Raw genomic sequence first — 20,235 nt, 5'->3', positions numbered from 1 at the left:
AAGCGCTTTTGCAGAAATACTTTTAACGGAAAAACTCTTCCGTTAAAAGTATTTCCACAAAATCATGCCAGTGTAGACGCAGCTGAAATGTATAGCAGCATGTTGGTAAAAGGTAACAGAAGATCTCCCCAAAGGTGATCAGTCACAAATTTAATTAACACATTGAAAATGTAAAGAGTATCACTGGCATGAAGCACATCCTCTGGAATTTTGGACCAAGTATTAAGGAACATTTGAATATTTAGCATATCTGGCATGTAAATACCTTGCAATACCAGCTATAAAAGTGCCATGTGAATTCCTGTTCTCGTGTTCAGGTGACTAAGAAATAGGACTAAATGAACTTGTAGGTTCTAATGTTTTATATTGTTTTGTTTTTGAATGCAGTTGTAGAACAAAAAAAAAAATCTACATTTGTAAGTTTACTTTCATAATAAAGAGATTGCACTATAGTATTTGTATCAGGTGAATCGAAAAATACTATTTTATCATATTAAACTGCAACTATTTGCAATAAAATAATATAAAGTAAGCACTGTGTTCTGTGCTGTAATGGATGATATATTTGAATATGTAGAAAATCATCAAAAATATTTAATACGTTTCAACTGGAATTCTATTGCCTTACAGTGTGATTTTATTTTTTAGTTAATTGAATGAGATAACTGTAATTAACTAACAACCCTACTAGAAATGTTTAGCATCACCCTAAACAGAATTTGGGATAATTCCCCTTACTCTGTTTATATGTAGGGATTTTCCAACAGTTGCAAAATCAATAGCCCTGAAGTTTTGGATATCTCCTTTAAGAAAAGACCGTAGGTAAATAATTGTTTTCTCAAGGCCTGTATCTATCTTTTGGTCAGAAAGCAGAAACTAGCAGGTAAAATGTAGCATAGACCTGACTGATTTTATGTCAGATACCATTTATTGCTTTGCACTGCAACTTTTTCCCCATGTTAGGCATTACAATAGAGATATTCTGAAAAAAAAATATGCCAAGCACTTGAGTTAGAGCATAACAGCAGTATTCTTTGGGAGACCGAGTTCATCCTCAAAGACACAGACACAATGAGATGGCCAAATCAATCTTCTTTTAAAATAATTTTAAGTACTTTTATTTCATTGTACATGTATATGATTTGAATAAAAAGTCATGCCTCCTTATGTTTTTCACCTGTTATTGTGTTTACACTGTCCAGAAGGGAAAAGTCAGAAGGAACTGCAGTGCAATTTTTCTGTTATTACATGGTTTAAGCCTACCTAATCTTACATAACTTCATTTAACGAACTCATAATATATTCATGAAAAATACATAAAAAATATCAAAGCATTCTTTATGTAAACTATTACATGAAAAGAGCCTCATGTCAACTTGATTTAATAAAATTAAGATTCTGTACTCATAAATGCTTATGAGATTGCAAAATAGCTTGTACAATTTAAAAGTACAAACATTAAAAACTCTAGGAATTTGATTAATGCATTTTAAAAAGACAAATGCATTCAACAAGTAATTAAAGAAAACAAAAAGGTATCAGTGGAAAATGTCTCAGCCAAGAGATGATTATCTGTCAAATAATTATTCATTTCCTGATTCTCGCTTTGTAAGTAGATACTTCGTTGTTGACAGGACCCTATCTTTTATGCAGGTAATAAGTCTACAAAATGAAGTCAATATGCCATTTTCCAGGTATTTCAATTAGATTTTTGACCTACCACATACCCTGAAACAGGATGACTGCTTCATTTTTAATCAATATTACTTTTATTCTGAAGAATTCATAAAAGGAAAAAACCATTTTCATCTATTTTATCTAATTAGACAATCTGAGAACAAGCTACTACACCACACATTAAATTAAAGCAAGCTTCTGAAAACATTCTTTTGCACCTGCATTTTTACTCTCTGCATTCAATTACAACACATCTTTTGTTATTTTGATTTGGAGGGTCTAAAAAGGTGCAGAACAGGAAAAAAAGATTAGTCTCTTTAGTCCTGCATTTGAACAAACTGTTTCAGACAGCATCTTGAGACTGTTACTAGTTTTCCTCTTTACAACACTTCATTTTCCCCAAACATGCTGTCTTAACACACATGAAAAACTGAATGATATCTAGTTAACTTTTATGAAAATTTACTTGTCAGAAAACATTCTTTCAATGGCTGAGCCTGACCCAGAAAACACACGATACATGGTAATGTAATGGCACCATTCCATCTCAAACAGTGGTGGTTTAAGTATCAAAAAGGGGTGGGCAACAACTTTTGATGGGGGGGTTCACTCCAAAAATTTGACAAGTGGTCAACAGCCACACTCTCCCATGATATTAATGGAGGCAGTTTGTGGCCCTTGATGGATGTTGGATGCAGAAGGGATCTTGGGTAAGGGACTGCGGTGCAGAAAGGGATGTGGGATTTGCAAGGGAGTTTGGGTGAAAGAGGGGATTGTGACCCCGGGCAGGTGTTTCTGTTGTGACCTTGGACAGGGGACTTGGGTGCAGGAGAGGATGCAAGGTTCAGGTTGTAACACAGGGCAGGAGGGGGTTGAGACCTAGGGCAGGAGATTGGGGTAAATAGTCTGGGAGAGGTTATGGGTGCAGGAAGAGGGCAGAGGGTTTGGATTATGTGAGGTACAGGGGCAGGGGGCAAAAGTGCTGGGACATCAGAGTCAGGCTCTGGCCAGAAAACACTTACCTGCCAGCAGCCCAATAGACTCCCTACCTTCCATGCCCCAGCAGGACATTCAGAGGAGCTGGCTGTAGGGCCATGTGTATCTGAATAGCTACGAACCCGACGTGAGTGAGGTAGTACTTTGTGCACTGTTTGTTCTTCAAACAGGCAGCTTCCACCAGCGGGCTCTCTGTTGTTCACTGAAACAGGGCCCCAGTTGGCTTTCCTGAGCAGTACGTGCAGTTTGGGCAGGCAGGGAGTGTGACTGAGGCGCTCTCTGTGATCATGGGCTGAATCAAATGGCTTGATGGGCCGGATCCAGCCCATGGGCCGTGTTTTGCCTAGCCCTGACCAAAACAATGCAATTACTGTGTTGTACTAAAGCATCATGTGTGACTGAAGAGTGATTCTTGAGTAAAAGTGCTTGCCACAGTCAATGCAGGTGTAAAGCCCAGGGCTAGAAAATGAGGCCAGATGCTATTAGCACCTGAGGCCTGCTGCATTTTCTTCTCTGATGTCTTCACTTCCACCTCTCTCAATCACCTTTTCTCTGCCTCTGGTTTTCTGGTGCAGAGCAGCCCTCCCGAGAAGACTATTCATTAGCTGCATCTTCCCAGCTTGCATGTCAATGCTGACGGTTCTTGAGGCATTGTATACAGTCAATAATGCTGTCCGTCAATCTAAGTTACACAAGTTATGTAACTTAAGTTGACATAAAACTTACATCAACAATGCAATGTCTAGACCAGGTGATGTCAATAAGAAACTCTCCCGTCAACACAGAGTCTAACTTGATTTAATAAAATTAAAGTGGAATACTGAAGTGAACGGGAGAGTGCCCTTCCATTGGTTTATCCCATTTACCAAATCCGCTAAACTGACATCACTACAGCAATCTGTGGCCCCAATTTAATATGATACTGAAAAACACACCAAGGTACTGTTGCAAGTGTCGCTGAATGTTGTTGTATATTGGGTTGTAGATATAGATCTTGTTGTTATGGTAACTGAGTAGGTCACTGGGGTCCAGCTCAGCTAGTCTGGGCTTGTTCTGGTGAGTTCTGTGCTATGCAATAAAATGGACACTTGCACCTACTCTAGCTCTCTGCCTTTCCACTGATTTCTTCCTATGCTCTGAAACTCCCCACGACATAACAAATGTGACTTGTTTTTATCTGTGTAATATACACACAGAGGGGAAAAAAAGGGATTCATGATGAAGTGGAGAGTCCTACTGGGGAGCAGAATCATTACCTGCATACTTCTATTTCTAGGCAACTTAAATGGTCATACAACTCTACATCAGCAAAATGTGGGCAAGCATTACATTAAAATGGGTATAATATCCACAAACATTTCAGTTCTTTATGCTTTCCTGTAATATTTTAAAATTTTAATGACTATTTTAGGCCTGGTGGGCATCTTGCTCAAAGCCTCTATAGGATATTATGACATATCACCTGAGCTTTCTCACAAATAATACAATACAGACATTTGCAGCATTGAGCTAGTTATGATGCTATACAATTAAGGGACTAGATAACTGTAAAATAAAGTGAAAACAAAGAAGGGAACAAGTGATCAGCTAGGTCTCAATGAAGCAGTACAAACTGCTCAACAGACCAATTTGGGAACCTCAGAAGGAAGTATTTTGATTTTATTACTGTCATTGGATTTGGAAAGACAAGGAAAAAATAAGTTGAGTTAGCTCAGCCTACGAGTCCCTATTCACAAGTTACATCTAGCCCCCTTTGCTCTTGGGTTTGAATTCCAAAGCAGCTGCTTCCAACTGATATGTCTATTAAATGCACATTCCAGACCTTACAGGTGCTATAACCACACACAGTCACCACAGTTTAGCTTCATACACACAATCCCCTTCCCTGTAATTTATAAATGATAGATTTTTGTCATTTGGAATGTTGGAGATTCTGTTTTTGTTGGCAGGCCTGTTGGGAAGAGCATTTATAACTTAGTCCTCCAGCATCTCATTTACAGACTCATTTTAGATTCAGTTTCTAAACTGATATTGTCATCAAACTAGTAAAAAAGAAAAACTATTTTCCCCTCAGTGATTATATGGTTACCGTACATTCCATTCCTATTTTCTGGACCTTTATCTACAAAGAAATGAACTTTATTTTTCTTCATTATTTGTCCACTGACAACATTTGTTACTGGTTTTAATACTTTATTATAACATTCCCCACTTCATTCCACCCTAGTAATTTTGATCCTTTGGATGTAGGCCTAAAAATCTGGGAGGCTTATATCACACTGTTCTTCTAACTGTATTGCTAAATCTGATCTAATTAAATCCATTCTAATTTTCAAATGACGTTTAAAAAATATGTCTACTTGAGATTGCTATGTGGTTGTCTGTGATGCTGACCTACATGATAAAAAATCTAATATAAGGGGCTAAGACTTTAATTATTCCCTATTTTCTAAAACTGAGTGCAATTTCTTTCAGTTTTTATAATATTTGAAGAAAATGTGATTGGCTTCTTTTTCCACATCCAAGTTTATGTGAAATTACAGCTACTATTCCTGTTGAAAATTATCATTGCTAATTGAAAGGAAGGTTCTGAATTAAAATCACACCTAACAGTTAGATTTAGACCACTGTGGGAAGTCAAGAATTTTCTGTATTAAAAAGCCAACATACTATATTTATACAGTAGTGGAAACTAATTAGCATGTACACCAAGATAGGCTGAGATTTAACAACAGAGCCTGGCACTGATACAACATGTGTATTAGCATTAGCGTCACAATCATGATACACTGATATCCACAGATCTGCAGTGCTCTTATACTTAAGATTTACTTAGTTAAGTACAAATGTATTCTTACCCTTTTTCACCTTATATAGTCTACAATTTATTCCATATACCTCTATTTTTAGATTACTACACTTTAAATACTTATAAAATCAAAACCAAGTTGACCACTTATTTCCTGCAATGGATAAAGAAGCACAGCATACTATCAATAAATCATCTCATTTACTGGAAGAAATATTCAGAACAAAACTAAATTCATTTCAATATGTACTAAACTAACTACAAGAACAGTTTCTGGTTTAACGAACACCAATTACCTATTATATTTAATATGACCCTTATTTCAGAGGACTGTCTCATTTAAAATCCCAAATTCTTAAACTGGATATACAAGTAGGTAATCCATACATTCACCATTATTCTGATGTGTCTTCCACAGTCCCTACTTTTCTGGCACAGTGGTGTCCTGGTAATATAATTGATGATTCTGATGTACTTTAATTGTTTAAAAATGCCAGGCAGCTATAACAACAATGTTTCTAGCATCCATCTCCCCCCTCTTTCCTTAAATTGGGTAATTTATTCCCACTTTATGTGACCAACTTACAATTCCTCTTTACACTTCTCCTCACAGAACCCAGGTACAGCCTATGGTTTTAGACAACAAAATCCTCTGTAATTATCTACGCTGTGAAAAATCCCAAAATTCTAAAGTAAAGGAATGTCTTTCAAAAAGAATTTTTAAAAATGATTTTAATAAACCAATGGGCAGGAAATCTCCTTCATAAAAATCTTAAATTTTCAGGGTGTGTGGCTGCAATACTCTATTGTTCCTAATTCATAAGAAGTTGCCCAAACAGTTATAAGTAATCAGAAACATTAGCACAAATTGTACACGTTTCATCTGTAAATTTCAAAGTGCTTTACAAAGTTGCAGTATTATTGTTAGCTACAATTATCAGATGAGGAAAAACTGAGAACTAGAGAATTAAATAATCAGTTCAAGGCTACAGAGTAAAATTGGTAACACAAATAGGAACAAATCACCTAGTTCTAATTCTTGTATGGTAACCTATATACAATAGACTACTACAGTGAGGGAAAGAGAATTCTTAAGGTATTTGTATCAAGGTGGCAGCTCAAAGCAGCAGCGGCATGTTTGGACTGGCTATACATTTTCTGCGGTTTGCCTGCATAGGTTCACTGTGTCAAACCTCTGAAATACAGGAAGATACTGACAATTATAGTATGTTGGTCCAGGGCTTGCTCCTTAGGAGGATATTGAAAAACATGGTGGTTTAGGATATGAAGGAAAATTTCTTTAAAATGACTTAAGATGGAGTCCAAGCCTTGAATTTGGAAATAAATTTCACTTTTACATTTCTGACATTAGCAAACTAATTGAAAGATCAATGGCAAAAAATACATTAACACCAAGAGCTACTTGATGGTATGTTGTCCCCTTTGCACAACTCTGAGTTGAGCAAAACTTTTGAAAACCAGGAAATATATAGTGAAGGTTGTCCATGCTTGCCCTATTTTAGCAATGCCCCACTAGGTCTTGATAGCAAATGTATTTTTACTTTGCCAACCCCACGAACGCGGAAATAAACAAACTCTTCACTTCTTTTTATAACACTAACTCTTATCCACAGAATTTAATCCAAGGACAAAAAAAGAAGCGGGTAAAAAGATTGCCTATGGAACCTTCACTCTGCTCAGTTTGAGCAATGCTTCAATATCCACTTAGCACATACCCACATTGGCCTCTGGCACTGTAAGATTAAGGAGGTCCCAGATCTTGGCCAACTCTCTAGAAAGACCACACTCATACAATTTAAGAAACACATCACAGACTTTTACAAATCCCTTAACACAGGGGCTATGTCTACACTGTCAGCTTCTTGCACAAGAACTGTTTTGCGGAAGAGTTCTTGTGCAAAAAGTCTTCCACAAGAGTGCGCCTACACTGGCACGTGCTTTTGCGCAAGAGTATCCATGGCAGTGTGGACGCTCTCTTGCGCAAGAAAGCTCTGATGGCCATTTTAACCATAGGGGCTTCTTGTGCAAGAAATTCATGTTGCCTGTCTACACTGCCCTCTTGTGGAAGAGCTCTTGCGCAAGAGGGCTTATTCCTTGTGGGGAGAGGAATAACTCTTCCGGAAGAAGCCCTGTTTTACAACGCTATACTGTAAATTTACGTGCACAAGAACGTGCGTTCAGTGTAGACACCAGGCAAGTTTTTGTGCAAGAACAAATGTTCTTGTGCAAGAAGCTGCCAGTGTAGACATAGACTTATAGTATACCATTTCAACTTACACTTTCACTTAGCCATCATAAAGCATTAGAAACCTCTTATATTCCATCTTTTTGCTGATAAGGTCCTTTGTAATAAAAGCCTTGTGTTCTGCTACTGATATTACCTACACAATTCTCAATAGAATTTCATACTGCATCCTGACAAAAACATACACTGACTGCCTTTCCTCACACACAAAAGGATGGAACACACATCTCCCCAAATTATCATCACAGCAGTCTCACAACATCTAAGTAATTCACAGATCTTGCAAACACACACCTAGCAATTAGCAGAGCTAATTACTGCCCCCATTACTCTGTAAAGCTACACTCAACACTAAGGGTGGGCAACAACATAGCAGTAGTTTGCCAGGATTAGTTCCTGGTGAGCCACCACTGCTATATTTACCTTAAAGGGCACAGATATCAGCAATAGCAGCTCCCATTTGCTGCGGATCGCCATTCCCAGCCAATGGGAATGATAGAAAGTGATGCAGAACGGGCACACCATTTTCTGCAGCTCCCATTGTCTGGGAAAGGCGATCTGCAACCAATGGGAACTGTGATTGCTGGTATCTGCGGCTGTGCAGGTAAATATAGTGGTGAGAGCCCACCAGAAGCTAACCTTGGCAGACCAGATCCAGCCCACGGGCCAGTATTTGCACACTCTTGCCCAACACCAACTAGTCTCACTTTACCTGGCGTGTATGTGTAGCCAGACAGGCTGCCCCTTGTCACATCCATCTTGCTTGCCCCTCTGAAGTGCCTGTATACAGGGCAGAGAAGGAGCAATAAAAATCAGCATAGCCTTTGAAGCCTCGATGCGAGGCCAGGATATGCCGGCTCATCTGACCCTGGGTAAGCTGAAAACATAGATATGAGAAAGAACGATTAAGGCAATAAGCTGATGTCAAGGCTGCGAGAACTGCCCTGGCTGGCACCTATATTGATACAATCACACACAGTCGTCCCTGGGAGAGGAATCTCCCACTGAGAAAAGAATGCCCAGTACTCCCAATTTAGTTATCTCTCTTACAAGTGTAAATTAAGCTCACAACTCCCTTGTAAGAACTGGCGTCACAAAGACAGACCAGCACCATTTGGCATCACAGATAAGAAAGAGAAATACGTAACCCCATGGGTATAAAGACGGGTCCAGCAGCACACTCACTTTGAGCGTCAATCTACTATCTATCTGCTGGTCGGGTTAGGTGATTGACCTCCCGAGGTCCACGGGGACCCCCACCTCGTATTTTTGTCTTTCCGAGGAACTGAGAGACCGATCCTGGCCTGACATGCTGGGACCGAGCGACGCAGAAGGGGGTAAAAATTGTACCCGTATGTGTCCTTTTGTTTTAGTGCATGCATAGAATAGAGCTCTTTAAAGAATAAGCTGTCACTTGGTACCATTATTCTCTATCTTCCTTTTTCCTATGTAACCATAAGATCTGTATTTGCTAGCAGTTAAGAAATAGAACAGCAGCCATTGTAACCATATGATTTATAAGCTTGTTTAATAAACCTGTAACTGATTAAGCTTTAACCTGACTCCTTCAGTTGCTGTAACAGAACCAAGCGCAATTTAAAAGAACTTCAGCCGGTCATAAGGGACAGATATAGGAAGAGCTGGGCATTTGGATAGTGTCGCTTCCAGGGGACAGATCCGTAGGGGCATCTCAGCCTTCTCTAGGCTGCCCGCTGCGAAGGGATCCTGTATCCTAGCAGTTAAAATCTGAGATGTAATAAGCTCTTCCTATAAACTCTGGGGTGTCTGTCAGCCTGTTGGCTGCCCTCCACGAAGGGATCCCGATCCTAGCGGATTAAGACACGGATGTTAAACTCAGGGCACCCGTCAGTCTCTTCTAGACTGCCCACTGCGACAGGGCCTTGTGTCCCAGCAGTTAAAAACGCGGGTGTCTCACACACACACTGCCCTGACCATCGGCTGACAGCATGTAGATAATAAAAGTTTGAAAGGCTCTCATACTCCACCTGATTACTGACAATACTCTTTGTAATATAACTCCTGTGTCCTGCTAATTATCCAACATATAAATTTCTCCACTGAAATTATGCATATTGGAGCCTGACGTATACACATTCAGTTAAACCCTGTGCTCACATATTTATGTTTCTGTTGCAGTTCCTTTTAAACAGCAGTCCTATATTAAGCCTGCCCATTGCTAAAGGATCCCCCTCAGCCTTTAAGGAAGATCCACAAGCTTCAGTATTCAACTAATTACAGAGGACAAACAATAACATCACGGATAAGTCAGAAGGTCAAAGGATCAAAACAGGGAACCTGAAGGGCACACCAAGCAGAGAACCCCATACAGTGTCCACTGATTCTCAAAGAGTTTAAACAGCAGCACTCAATTTTTTGTTGACTGTCCCGACTCTAGCTAGTTTGGGACTACACGGTAACCAAAAAGAAAAACGTTCAGACACACATGGAGCATGCTTAGTAGGGCATCTCCAGTGGTGGGGACCAATTCCACAAAAATAAAAAAAGATGCCAAACTCTTCAGTTACTTCAGCGAGACCTAGAGAGAGAGACACAACCATACCAGAGGAGGTAAAGATCTCTGCATCGGGGAATGATGCTCACAGACCTGCTTTTAGTAATTGCAGCAAAAAGATAACTGCAAAGCGAAGGATGCTAGCCTATTCAAAGACCTGGGTGCTTACTGCTTATTTAGTTGAGGACAATGTGCTGACATTAATGCCAAATCAGTGGTACATGTTTTAAATGTATGTTGTTCTTGCTATCTTTTCTCACTAACTAGTTGAGGTCATTTTGACCCACATCAGAGCAACAGTTGATCTTCAGCTCTGTGCACAAACAAAAAAATGTCATTAGGAACTTTTTTTTTTTAAATGCCTATTTTAGAGGATTTAATCTCTCCACAATCCTTACCTCAAATGACCCAAGTTTGGATTATTAACCCTAATCTGCACACCAAATTTCAAAGGAATCCAACTAAGCACATATATTTTAGCAGGCTTAGGAAGGCTAATGGAATACAACCTTTATTATGGAGGCACTCTGGCACCACTATAATATTAATTTAGGCGATCAGTGTCTTTTAGTTAAAAAATCCTTTTTCTTTTTTTTTTTAGGGGCGAGGGAGAGAAGAAAGTGGACAGGAGGAAATTATTTCAACAATCAATGCCACATAAATCTAAAGCATTAGTTATCACAATTGACACGGAATAGATCAAGGTCACTCATGAACATCTGATGTAGGTTTTTCCGATTTCTAGCTGAGAGTAGAACAGGATAAACACAGCACTTCCCACGATATTATCTACTGAATCTGTAGTACTGTCATCATTAGTTACCACCCTAATGAAGCATATTATAATAAAGAAGCCATTTTTAACAGCCTGATGCATTATTTTTCACATAGGCTGAAAAGGAAGTAACAAGTTTCCTGTTCTGGACAAAGTTAAGCAGGATGCTCACTCAGTCAATGCTTAGTGTACACTTTTCCATGTTCAAAGCAACTGACAACTTAACGTACGATCAATCTACTCATGGTAGATATTTCCTAGTCTGCTTTAACAATGTATTTTGTTGATAAATGTAATCTGAGACTAATTAAAAAATATCTAAATTTGCCTTGGCTAACTTGTAGGGAAGGAGTGGCTTATTAGATCATTTTCCTTTTTAAGGAAAAGGGTGTATTTCACTTGTTCATTCTTCTTTTGAGATAATTATGTCCACAAACTTTTAATTATGGGCTGGATATTTTCTCTGCGGTCTACAGAGCACCCAGAGCTATCAATTAAATTGCTAAGAATGCACTGTAGACTGGCCCCTTTGCTTCCTAACCAGAAAGAAATCTTGCAAAATGTAAAATTATCGCTCCCAGCTATTAAACCAATAGTAGTACATCTCACTTGGAATACTAAGAGAGAGAGTGAGCACCTGTATGTTTTCATGTCAATGAATCCACCTCTCTCAAGGAAAGAGAAATCACAGGTCTGGATCTTTCTGTCCTGAGTAGCTTGCCCACTGTCCTTTATTCATGGGATAGCTAGTACCAGTCTAAGAAAAGTGTGGAGAAGGGAAAAGGAAAAAAGGTCACATGATCAATACTGACTTGAGCAGATGAACAATTTCAGTGTGAGGTATTCTCCTGCCAAAAGCTGAGTGTCTCTATAATGTAGCACAGGGATAGGCAATTTTTTACTGGGGGCCACTTCAGAAATTTTTGAAGTGGCCCTGGGCCATGCCGGAAGGGGTGGAGCCTCAAACGGAAGGGGAAGGGCCAGGATACTTCTCTGCTTCCCCACTCACAGACCATGATTGGTCTAGGGGTGGGGAAGCACATGAAGTCTTTGATCCCCTCAGAGGTTCCCCCCAGTGGTGAGAGAAGACTTAGCGCATTCTCCCTTCTGCCCCCAGGCCAATCAGGAGTTTCTAAGCACTGCTCGCTCCTTCCAAGGCAGAGGAAACTGTGTGTGCTTCCCTCTGCTCCCAGGCCCTAATTGGCCTGGGGTAGGGCCGCAGGAAGACCTCTGCAGGCCAGATCAACCCACTTGGAGGGCTGGAATGAGCCAGCGGAGGCCCTTTGGCCCATCCCTGTTGTAGCATCTAGCATAGGCATATATGTTTGACAAAGTAGCCATTTTGTCCATTTCCTCCACTTATGCACAGACATTTTCAGAAAGTGCAAAGAGTTAATGCAAAGCAAGCTGTGTTGTGAACATAAACTGTTAGCCTTTCAAGCCACAGTAAATTAAAGCACACTATAGAGCTTTTAGTGAGTAATGCACTGTGAGTAGTGTGCTCTACTTTACCAGCCCAGCTTGCTTTGCTTTAAGCCTTTGTGTGTGCAGATTCTAAGATTTGGTAGTTCATCTGGCTGCAGATTCTCAGGAGGCATTAAGACATTTTCAGGCTGCATAAAATTTTTCTGTTCAATATTAAATCTAGGGTAGCTTTCTATTCCCTGCAGCTGGGTTGAATGTATTAGGAACAAGGATCTGGATTTTCTCAATAGTTCAGTCCTGTTAAAAATCAAGGTATCATCATCTTTTCCTTCAACCTAAGGTGTGTAAGCGGGAGGAAAGGGGGAGGGGAAATGTGTGTACTATGTCCTTGGGAGCTATGGATAACTGTATTCTTCTTTGCAATTACTTTTGGTACCAGTTTGCGACCACTAACAAGACTTTGTTTTTCCACGAACAGGACTTTTGGCTCAGAGAGTCAAGTCTCAAAGCTGAGAACGTCTAGTAAGATAACCACAAAAGACAGTGTCATTGAATGGCGAGTCTCTAAAGGAATCTGAGTGAAGGCTCCAAATGACACATCTGAAAAAAATTGGGAGGCTTAATTTTTTTTAGCTGCTTTGGGAAAATGTTCACGAATATAATGCCAAAATAAGAGGCCTGTCACTTAAAAAAGCTGGCTGAAATATCCTGCAGAAACTGTAATACTGACAAGTCGGCTGGTATTCTTTTCCATACATCAAATGATGTACCTATTCCACTGTGCAGAATATAGCTGTGTGGTAGAAGGCTTATAGGTTGTGAGAAGCCTCTGGATGACTGTTTCTGAACATCTTACTTTCTCCAGAAAATCCTGTTCAGTGTCATACTGCTACGTTGCATTTTTCCCAGGGTTTAGTGGAGAGCAGATCCTTGAACAAGAATGTAGTTGCTTATTAGAAGGAACAAAGTAGGTGCCAAGTGCCATGTGATTTAACTGGAAGTACTCAGGGACCCAAGAGTCAGTAACATGCTACTAGAATTATTTGTGTTTTGTCTAGTTTGATCCTCTAGGCTACGTCTAGACTGCAAGCCTCTTTCGAAAGAAAGCATCTAAACTACAACTGGTACTTTCAAAAAAGCAAGCTGCTTTTTCAAAAGAGAGCACCCATGTAGTCTGGATGCTCTCTTTCGAAAAAGCAGTTTGCATTACATAGCACCTTTTTTCGAAAGAGCACTTTTGAAAAAAGGCGTTATTCCTCATAAAACGAGGTTTTCCACGATCAAAAAAGCCTGCCATGTTCTTTTGATTTACTTCTGAAAGAATGTGGCAGCAGTCTAGACGCAGAGGAAGCTTTTTTGAAAAAAGGCCACTTTTTTCGGGAAAAAAAAAAAAAAACCCTGTAGTCTAGACACACCCCTAGGGTTTAGCAGAAAGGAACACTTCTTGCCCAAACTCAATACAGTGAACCCACAACTCCAACAAGAAGCTGTAACTCTCCTTGATGTAGCAGTTTGAAACTGTAAAATTACTTCCTGAATTCACAGAATCATAGAATAATAGGACTGGAAGGGGCCTCGAGAGGTCAACGAGTCCAGCCCCCCGCCCTCAAGGCAGGAACAAGCTCCGTCTACACCATCCCTGACAGATGTCTATCTAACCTGTTCTTAAATATCTCCAGAGAGGGAGATTCCACCATCTCCCTTGGCAATTTATTCCAATATTTGACCACCCTGACAGTTAGGAATTTTTTCCTAATGTCCAATCTAAACCTCCCTTGCTGTACTTTAAGCCCATTACTCCTTGTCCTGTCCTCAGAAACCAAGAGGAACAAATTTTCTCCTTCCTCCTTGTGACACCCTTTTAGATACAGGCAGTCCCCGACTTACGTGGATCCGACTTACGTCGGATCCCTAGATACGAACGGGGTGAGGCAACTCCCGCACATGCGCAGCAGCATTCCCGGGGCTCGCTCACCTGGGTCCTAGGATCCTCCTCCTCCTCCTCGGTCCCGCAGAGCTGCCGGGCAGAGGAAAAGTGCCTCCCCACGCCCGCTGCTCCACCCCCACCCCCCTGCCAGCAACAGGCTGCCCCCTCCCCTGAGCAACAGGCTGCCGAACAGCAGACAAAAGCAGCCTCTCTGCCCCTCCTCCCCTCTATACATGCCGGGCCCCCGGAGCGCAGCAGCGTCCCCGGGGCTCGCTCACCTGGGTCCTAGAATCCACCTCCTCCTCCTCTTCGGCCGGCTCCAACTGGCCTCTGCCTGCAGCAGCTGGCCACAGGGACAGGGATCCCGCAGAGCTGCCGGGCAGAGGAAAAGTGCCTCCCCACGCCCGCTGCCCCCCCCCCCCCCCGCGGCTTCGCATCCTGCACGCCTCCCCTCTCCCCCCCTGTCAGCAACAGGCTGCCCCCTCCCCTGAGCAACAGGCTGCAGAACAGCAGACAAAAGCAGCCTCTCCGCCCCTCCTCCCCCTATACATGCTGGGCTCCCTGGGCAAACAAAGACTCCACCAAAACAAACAAAGTGCTGGCCTCATTGTGTTAGCAAAAAAAGGACCCTCCTCCTAGAACCCTGGGTGGTGTGTGGAAATAAAGCTATTAGCTCAAAGCATGGTGCAGAGCTGTTTGGTATTTGATGAGTTACTCCTTTAGTCCTGAGTTTGTCACAGGGACAGAAATAGATGTGAAATCTTCTGAACAGGGGAACAGACAGCAAAACAAACATTAGAGGGGAGTTAACCTTTCCCTATGCTATCCAAAACTAAAAAAAATGTTTGGCTAGAGTTTCCCCTACAATATGTACCAGTTCCGACTTACATACAAATTCAACTTAAGAACAAACCTACAGTCCCTATCTTGTAGGTAACCCGGGGACTGCCTGTATTTGAAAACCGCTATCATGTCCCCCCCCTTAATCTTCTTTTTTCCAAAGTAAACAAGCCCAGTTCACGAAGCCTGGCTTCATAGGTCATGTTCTCTAAACCTTTAATCATTCTTGTCGCTCTTCTCTGTACCCTTTCCAATTTCTCCACATCTTTCTTGAAATGTAGCGCCCAGAACTAGACACAGTACTCCAGCTGAGGCCTAACTAGTGCAGAGTAGAGCGGCAGAATGACTTCACAAGTTTTGCTTACAACACACCTGTTGATACAACCTAGAATCATATTTGCTTTTTTTGCAACAGCATCACACTGTTGACTCATATTCAACTTGTGGTCCACTATGACCCCTAGATCCCTTTCCGCCATGCTCCTTCCTAGACAGTCGCTTCCCATCTTGTATGTATGGAACTGATTGTTCCTTCCTAAGTGGAGCACTTTGCATTTCTCTTTATTAAACCTCATCCTGTTTACCTCTGACCATTTCTCTAACTTGCTAAGGTCATTTTGAATTATGTCCCTATCCTCCAAAGAAGTTGCAACCCCACCCAGTTTGGTATGATCTGCAAACTTAATAAGCGTACTCTCTATCCCAATATCTACATCATGAATTAATACAGATTGTCTAGTGTTTTGAGGAATCTGGTTATATGCTGAAATCTCCTGTTATACAGAGACCATTCTCCTGAAAAAGGTACCTAATCAAGGAATAACGGTTAATTTTCTCTATTCTTTCCATAACCACATACTAAATACTTTCTTAGAAAAGAAAATGTCTAGTGTCCATCTAGTAAGAAACGATTGGAACCAAGAAATAATTAGCTCCCTTTTTGATACATGCAGAAAAACTTCATTCTCTCGTCATATACCAAATGTTCCCTGGCTTAGGACAAGTACTGTAGGCATTTCAAATGATAAGAGTCTATGGCGCTAGCACTTGATGGCCCTGCTTCTAAATGCCTTGAAATGTGATGCTTATTACAAGGCTGTGGATACTGTGCTTCCTAATTGCCAAGAGATCTTCTGATGAAGATGAAAAAGTAGCAACATATTTGCCCCCACACAGATTCACCACATATTTATCTAATGAAGGTCCCTGGCAAAACAACAGTTCCTCAGGATTTTCACACAGCCCTTAACTCATCAAATTTACATGTACAGTAAAACTCCAATAGTCCGGCACTCCTGATAGTCCGGCATCAAAATGGCAAGAGCCTAGTAAGTGAGCTTCTGCAAAAAATGAGTCACAAGGTAACAGCGGCAGCAGCTGAACTGAGCAAAAAGGGTAAAAAAGGCTTAAAAAACTAAAACATTACAGTATACTGTATACAGTATGTACAATAAAAAGGGTTAAGAACACTTTATATACAGTATATAATGTATACAGTATATATATAACCAGTTTATAGTACCTCCCGATAGTCTGCCTTATCTGATAATCCGGCACCACCTAGGTCCCATAGGTTCCGGATTATCAGAAGTCTACTGTATGTGATCTGTTAAGGAGAAAAGAGTTAAAACAGATACGTGGGAAATGCCTGCTGACCATGGACATGAACCAAGTTTAAAGATGTAAAGATGCCACACTATTTAGAAAATGTTCCAAGGAAAGTTAATGTTTTTCTATTGCGTTCTATAGAATTATTTTCTGTAAGGGAACATATCTTACAATTGAAATGCTTTCTGGATTTTGTAATGTTTCTTACCTCTTTACATTTTCACTTAGATAAATGAGCACTTCTTAAATATAAGTCACAGGTGGGAAATAATTTTTGATGGGGGGCACTCCAAAAATTTGGTAAGTGGTCAAGGACACACACTTCCATATTATTATTGGTGCAGGTTGGGTGCAGAATGGAGCTTGGGGTAAGGGACTGGGGTGCAAAAGAGGGCGTGGGCTTTGCAAGGAAGATTGGGTGAAGGAGGAGCTTATGATCTGGGGGAGGGACTGGGGTATAGGGTGCAGAAGGGGGTATAGGTGCAACACTTCAAACCTAGGGTATAGGATTCTGACCTGGAAAAAGGATATAGGAGGGGGTGCAGGATCTGGGAAGGGTTGTGACCTGGTACAGGGGTTGAGCAGGGGTTTGGATTGTGACCTGTGGCAGGGGACTGGGGCACAGAGTTGTGAGAGGGTATGGGTGCAGGAGAGGATTCTGACCTGGAGGAGGGGTGCAAAGCCTGGAATGGGATTGTGACCTGGAGGAGACATGTAGCAAAGGGTACAGGGTCTGGGAAGGAGCATGGGTGCAGGAAAGGGGGCAGAGAGTTGGGGGGAGGGAAGAGTTGAGATGCCAGAGGTAGGCTCTGGCCAGGAGGTGCTTAACCTCTGCGGCTCCCAGCAAGCAGTCCAGCAGGTTCCTTAGATAAGGCTCCCTGCCTTCCATGCTCAGAGCAGCTGCAGGGGCCAAGTGTGCTGGTGTGAATTCAACGCTTTGAACCCAGGGGAAGGGGTACTTTACATGCTGCCTGTCCTGCTAACAAGCACCTCCTACTGGCTAAAAACCAGCCAATGGGAGCTGCAAAGTTTTGCTGGGGACAGGAGCAGCATGAGAAGTCTCTTCCCCTTCCCCTGGGCTTGCAACATTCAGAGACGCACATGGCCCCACAGCTGTTTTTCTGAGCAGTGAGAAGGGGTGGGGCAGGCAGGGAGCCAGACAGGCAACCAGGGGCTGGACCCCATGACTCAGCAAGCTAGATCTGGCCCATGAGCCATATTTTGCACAGCTCTGATCTAAGTGAGAAGTTTTGGTCATTTAATTAATCTGTCACAAATGTGCAGAAATCAGTATCTGTAAATAAAGGGCCACTATTACAACTGAAAGGAAAAACATGTAAGCTATTATGCAGCTGTATTATTTTCATTTCCTCTTTTATAAACTAATTCTTATATAGGGATTTATTGTACAAAATGATTCAATGCTATTTAAAAAAAAAAAAACCTTAAAATTTTGCATTCACAAACCACTACAAAGTAGCTATTTTAATGTCAAAGAAAGAAGAAAAGTTAAGGAAACAGGTTCTGGTGCCAACCTTCCAAATATTAATGTGACAAAATTACAAGATTAAATACTCTGAAAAATGGCAGCATTCTTTCAAAATCAGGGGTCTAAATGCTTACAAAACTGTGTGTATAAGGATTGGAGGTAGCAACAATAGAAGTCTTACCTGAGTCTGCCTCATTGCTCGTTCTACTCGACGAATGCTTCCTTTCTCAAGTTTCGTCCGAAGAAGTAATGCTGAATACTGAATGGCCCAGAACTTTGGTTGTGAAAGTAAACACTGTGGGGAAGGGAAAAAGTAAAATATATTTTAAAAAATGATGGAAAAAATTAAATTTGATGGTAATTTTCAACATGTCTTGTGCAGTTTATGTCTGTCCAAACTGTAGCCTATTCTGCAATTCAAATTTATTGTCATGGTATCTTATTGGTGAATTCAAGCCTATGCCTTTTATAGGTCTATCAGATGACCATGGACAAAGATTTTATTGCTATGCCATTTCATCTGAATAAAGCTTGTTTTGTGTGTGTGTGCACGTGCGCACACGCACGCACGAGAGAGAGAAGGGAAAGCACATATAGATAGATAGAAGCTGTGACTAGTGAATCAACAAGAAAGCAAAATAAGCGAACAATACACATGGTGAAAATACACATGGAAGGTGATTACAAGAAGGAAGGCTTTTTTATTATTTCCCTAACCAGTGGCTCTGACACAAAAAGAAAGTGTTTATACTTAACACCAGATAACAAAAGTTATGCTCAGCAAATTAATCAGAGTTGTCGCTAACCTAATTAATTGTATTTGTTTTGCTCTATACAAGAATCCAGTTTCTGGCTGTGTGAAGTTTTCTGTTTGTTAGCTTAAAAAAATCAGTCTTACCTGGACTGATTTATTTAGCAGTATGGGAAATGCATCAAAGCAGATTATATATATGAAATATTCAGTGATGTGTTTGTCTGCTTTCTCTCACTGAGGTTTACGCAAAATGTTCTGAGAACACTGTGGTCAATTATTACTCAACTATTAATTTGGCTTTGAAGGGTTCAGGTTAGTAGGAAGTGTAAGTCCATTCTACTTCCCCTCCAGATACGAAGCTGAGTGACAGATGCCCGGAAAGAAACAGTATGAGGTCAATACTAACGAAGCCCTCTCTTGATGCCAACAGCCTCATCAGTTATCATCCATTCTCTAACCTATAATTTTTAGGGAAGGTCAATAAGAACGAGATAGGCAGTGTGACCTCAATACACTTTATTCCGTATAGAAAGTTTTGGTTCTTTCCAGTCTCATGTGAGATGTGGGTGTGCTACTGCTATCTGTGTCAGCATTTTATTTTTTAATAAAAGAAAAAAGTTTAACTAATTGGTGGTAGAATGCCAATATGAATTTCCCAGTGAAATGTATTGCAGCTAAATCCAAGGTTCCCAAATATAAACACAAACCCCACAACCCAAAATGATTAAGCAACTGAACATTTGAGGACATTTTCAGGTACAATTAAAGCTTTATTATCTGGCACTCATGGGGAACAGAGGTTGCTGGTTAACTGAATGTGCTGGATAACAAAGCTTACGCTCTGTTTTTGTCCCTATTGTCAGATCCAGCTCCCAGCAGCTGGAGACAGACTTAGGGGGAAAGAAGGTGACTGTTGAAGACATCAGTCAACAGTGCTGGTTGTCAGAAACCCAACAATGGCCAGCTGGAATGGAGGGAGTCAGGCATGTGTGCCTGAAGATGAAGCAGTATTATGGCCGGGGGCAACGCTGGTTAACAGTTTTCTGGTTCAAAGTGCCAAATAAAGTTTTCACTGTACTAAAGTTTGGACAAGGGCAATACTCTTCATTTCACAGTATGCAACAGTAATCTGTACA

General features: G+C 40.9%; 1 protein-coding gene across 3 annotated transcripts in view; it reads right to left on the bottom strand.

Moving 5' to 3' along the window:
* The window catches only part of TTC27 (tetratricopeptide repeat domain 27), a 174,602-nt gene that overhangs the window by 76,986 nt on the left and 77,381 nt on the right, over positions 1–20,235 (bottom strand). For all 3 annotated transcript variants that reach the window (XM_006131309.4, XM_006131310.4, XM_025188780.2), the window contains exon 10: positions 18,527–18,640. In XM_006131309.4, coding sequence (XP_006131371.2) covers positions 18,527–18,640 — 114 coding nt within the window. The remainder of the gene's footprint in view (positions 1–18,526; positions 18,641–20,235) is intronic.

This window comes from Pelodiscus sinensis, chromosome 3 (assembly GCF_049634645.1).
Source record: "Pelodiscus sinensis isolate JC-2024 chromosome 3, ASM4963464v1, whole genome shotgun sequence".
Lineage (NCBI taxonomy): Eukaryota > Metazoa > Chordata > Testudines > Trionychidae > Pelodiscus > Pelodiscus sinensis.
The sequence above is the reverse complement of the archived record's forward strand: the minus strand, read 5'-3'. Positions and strand labels throughout refer to the sequence as shown.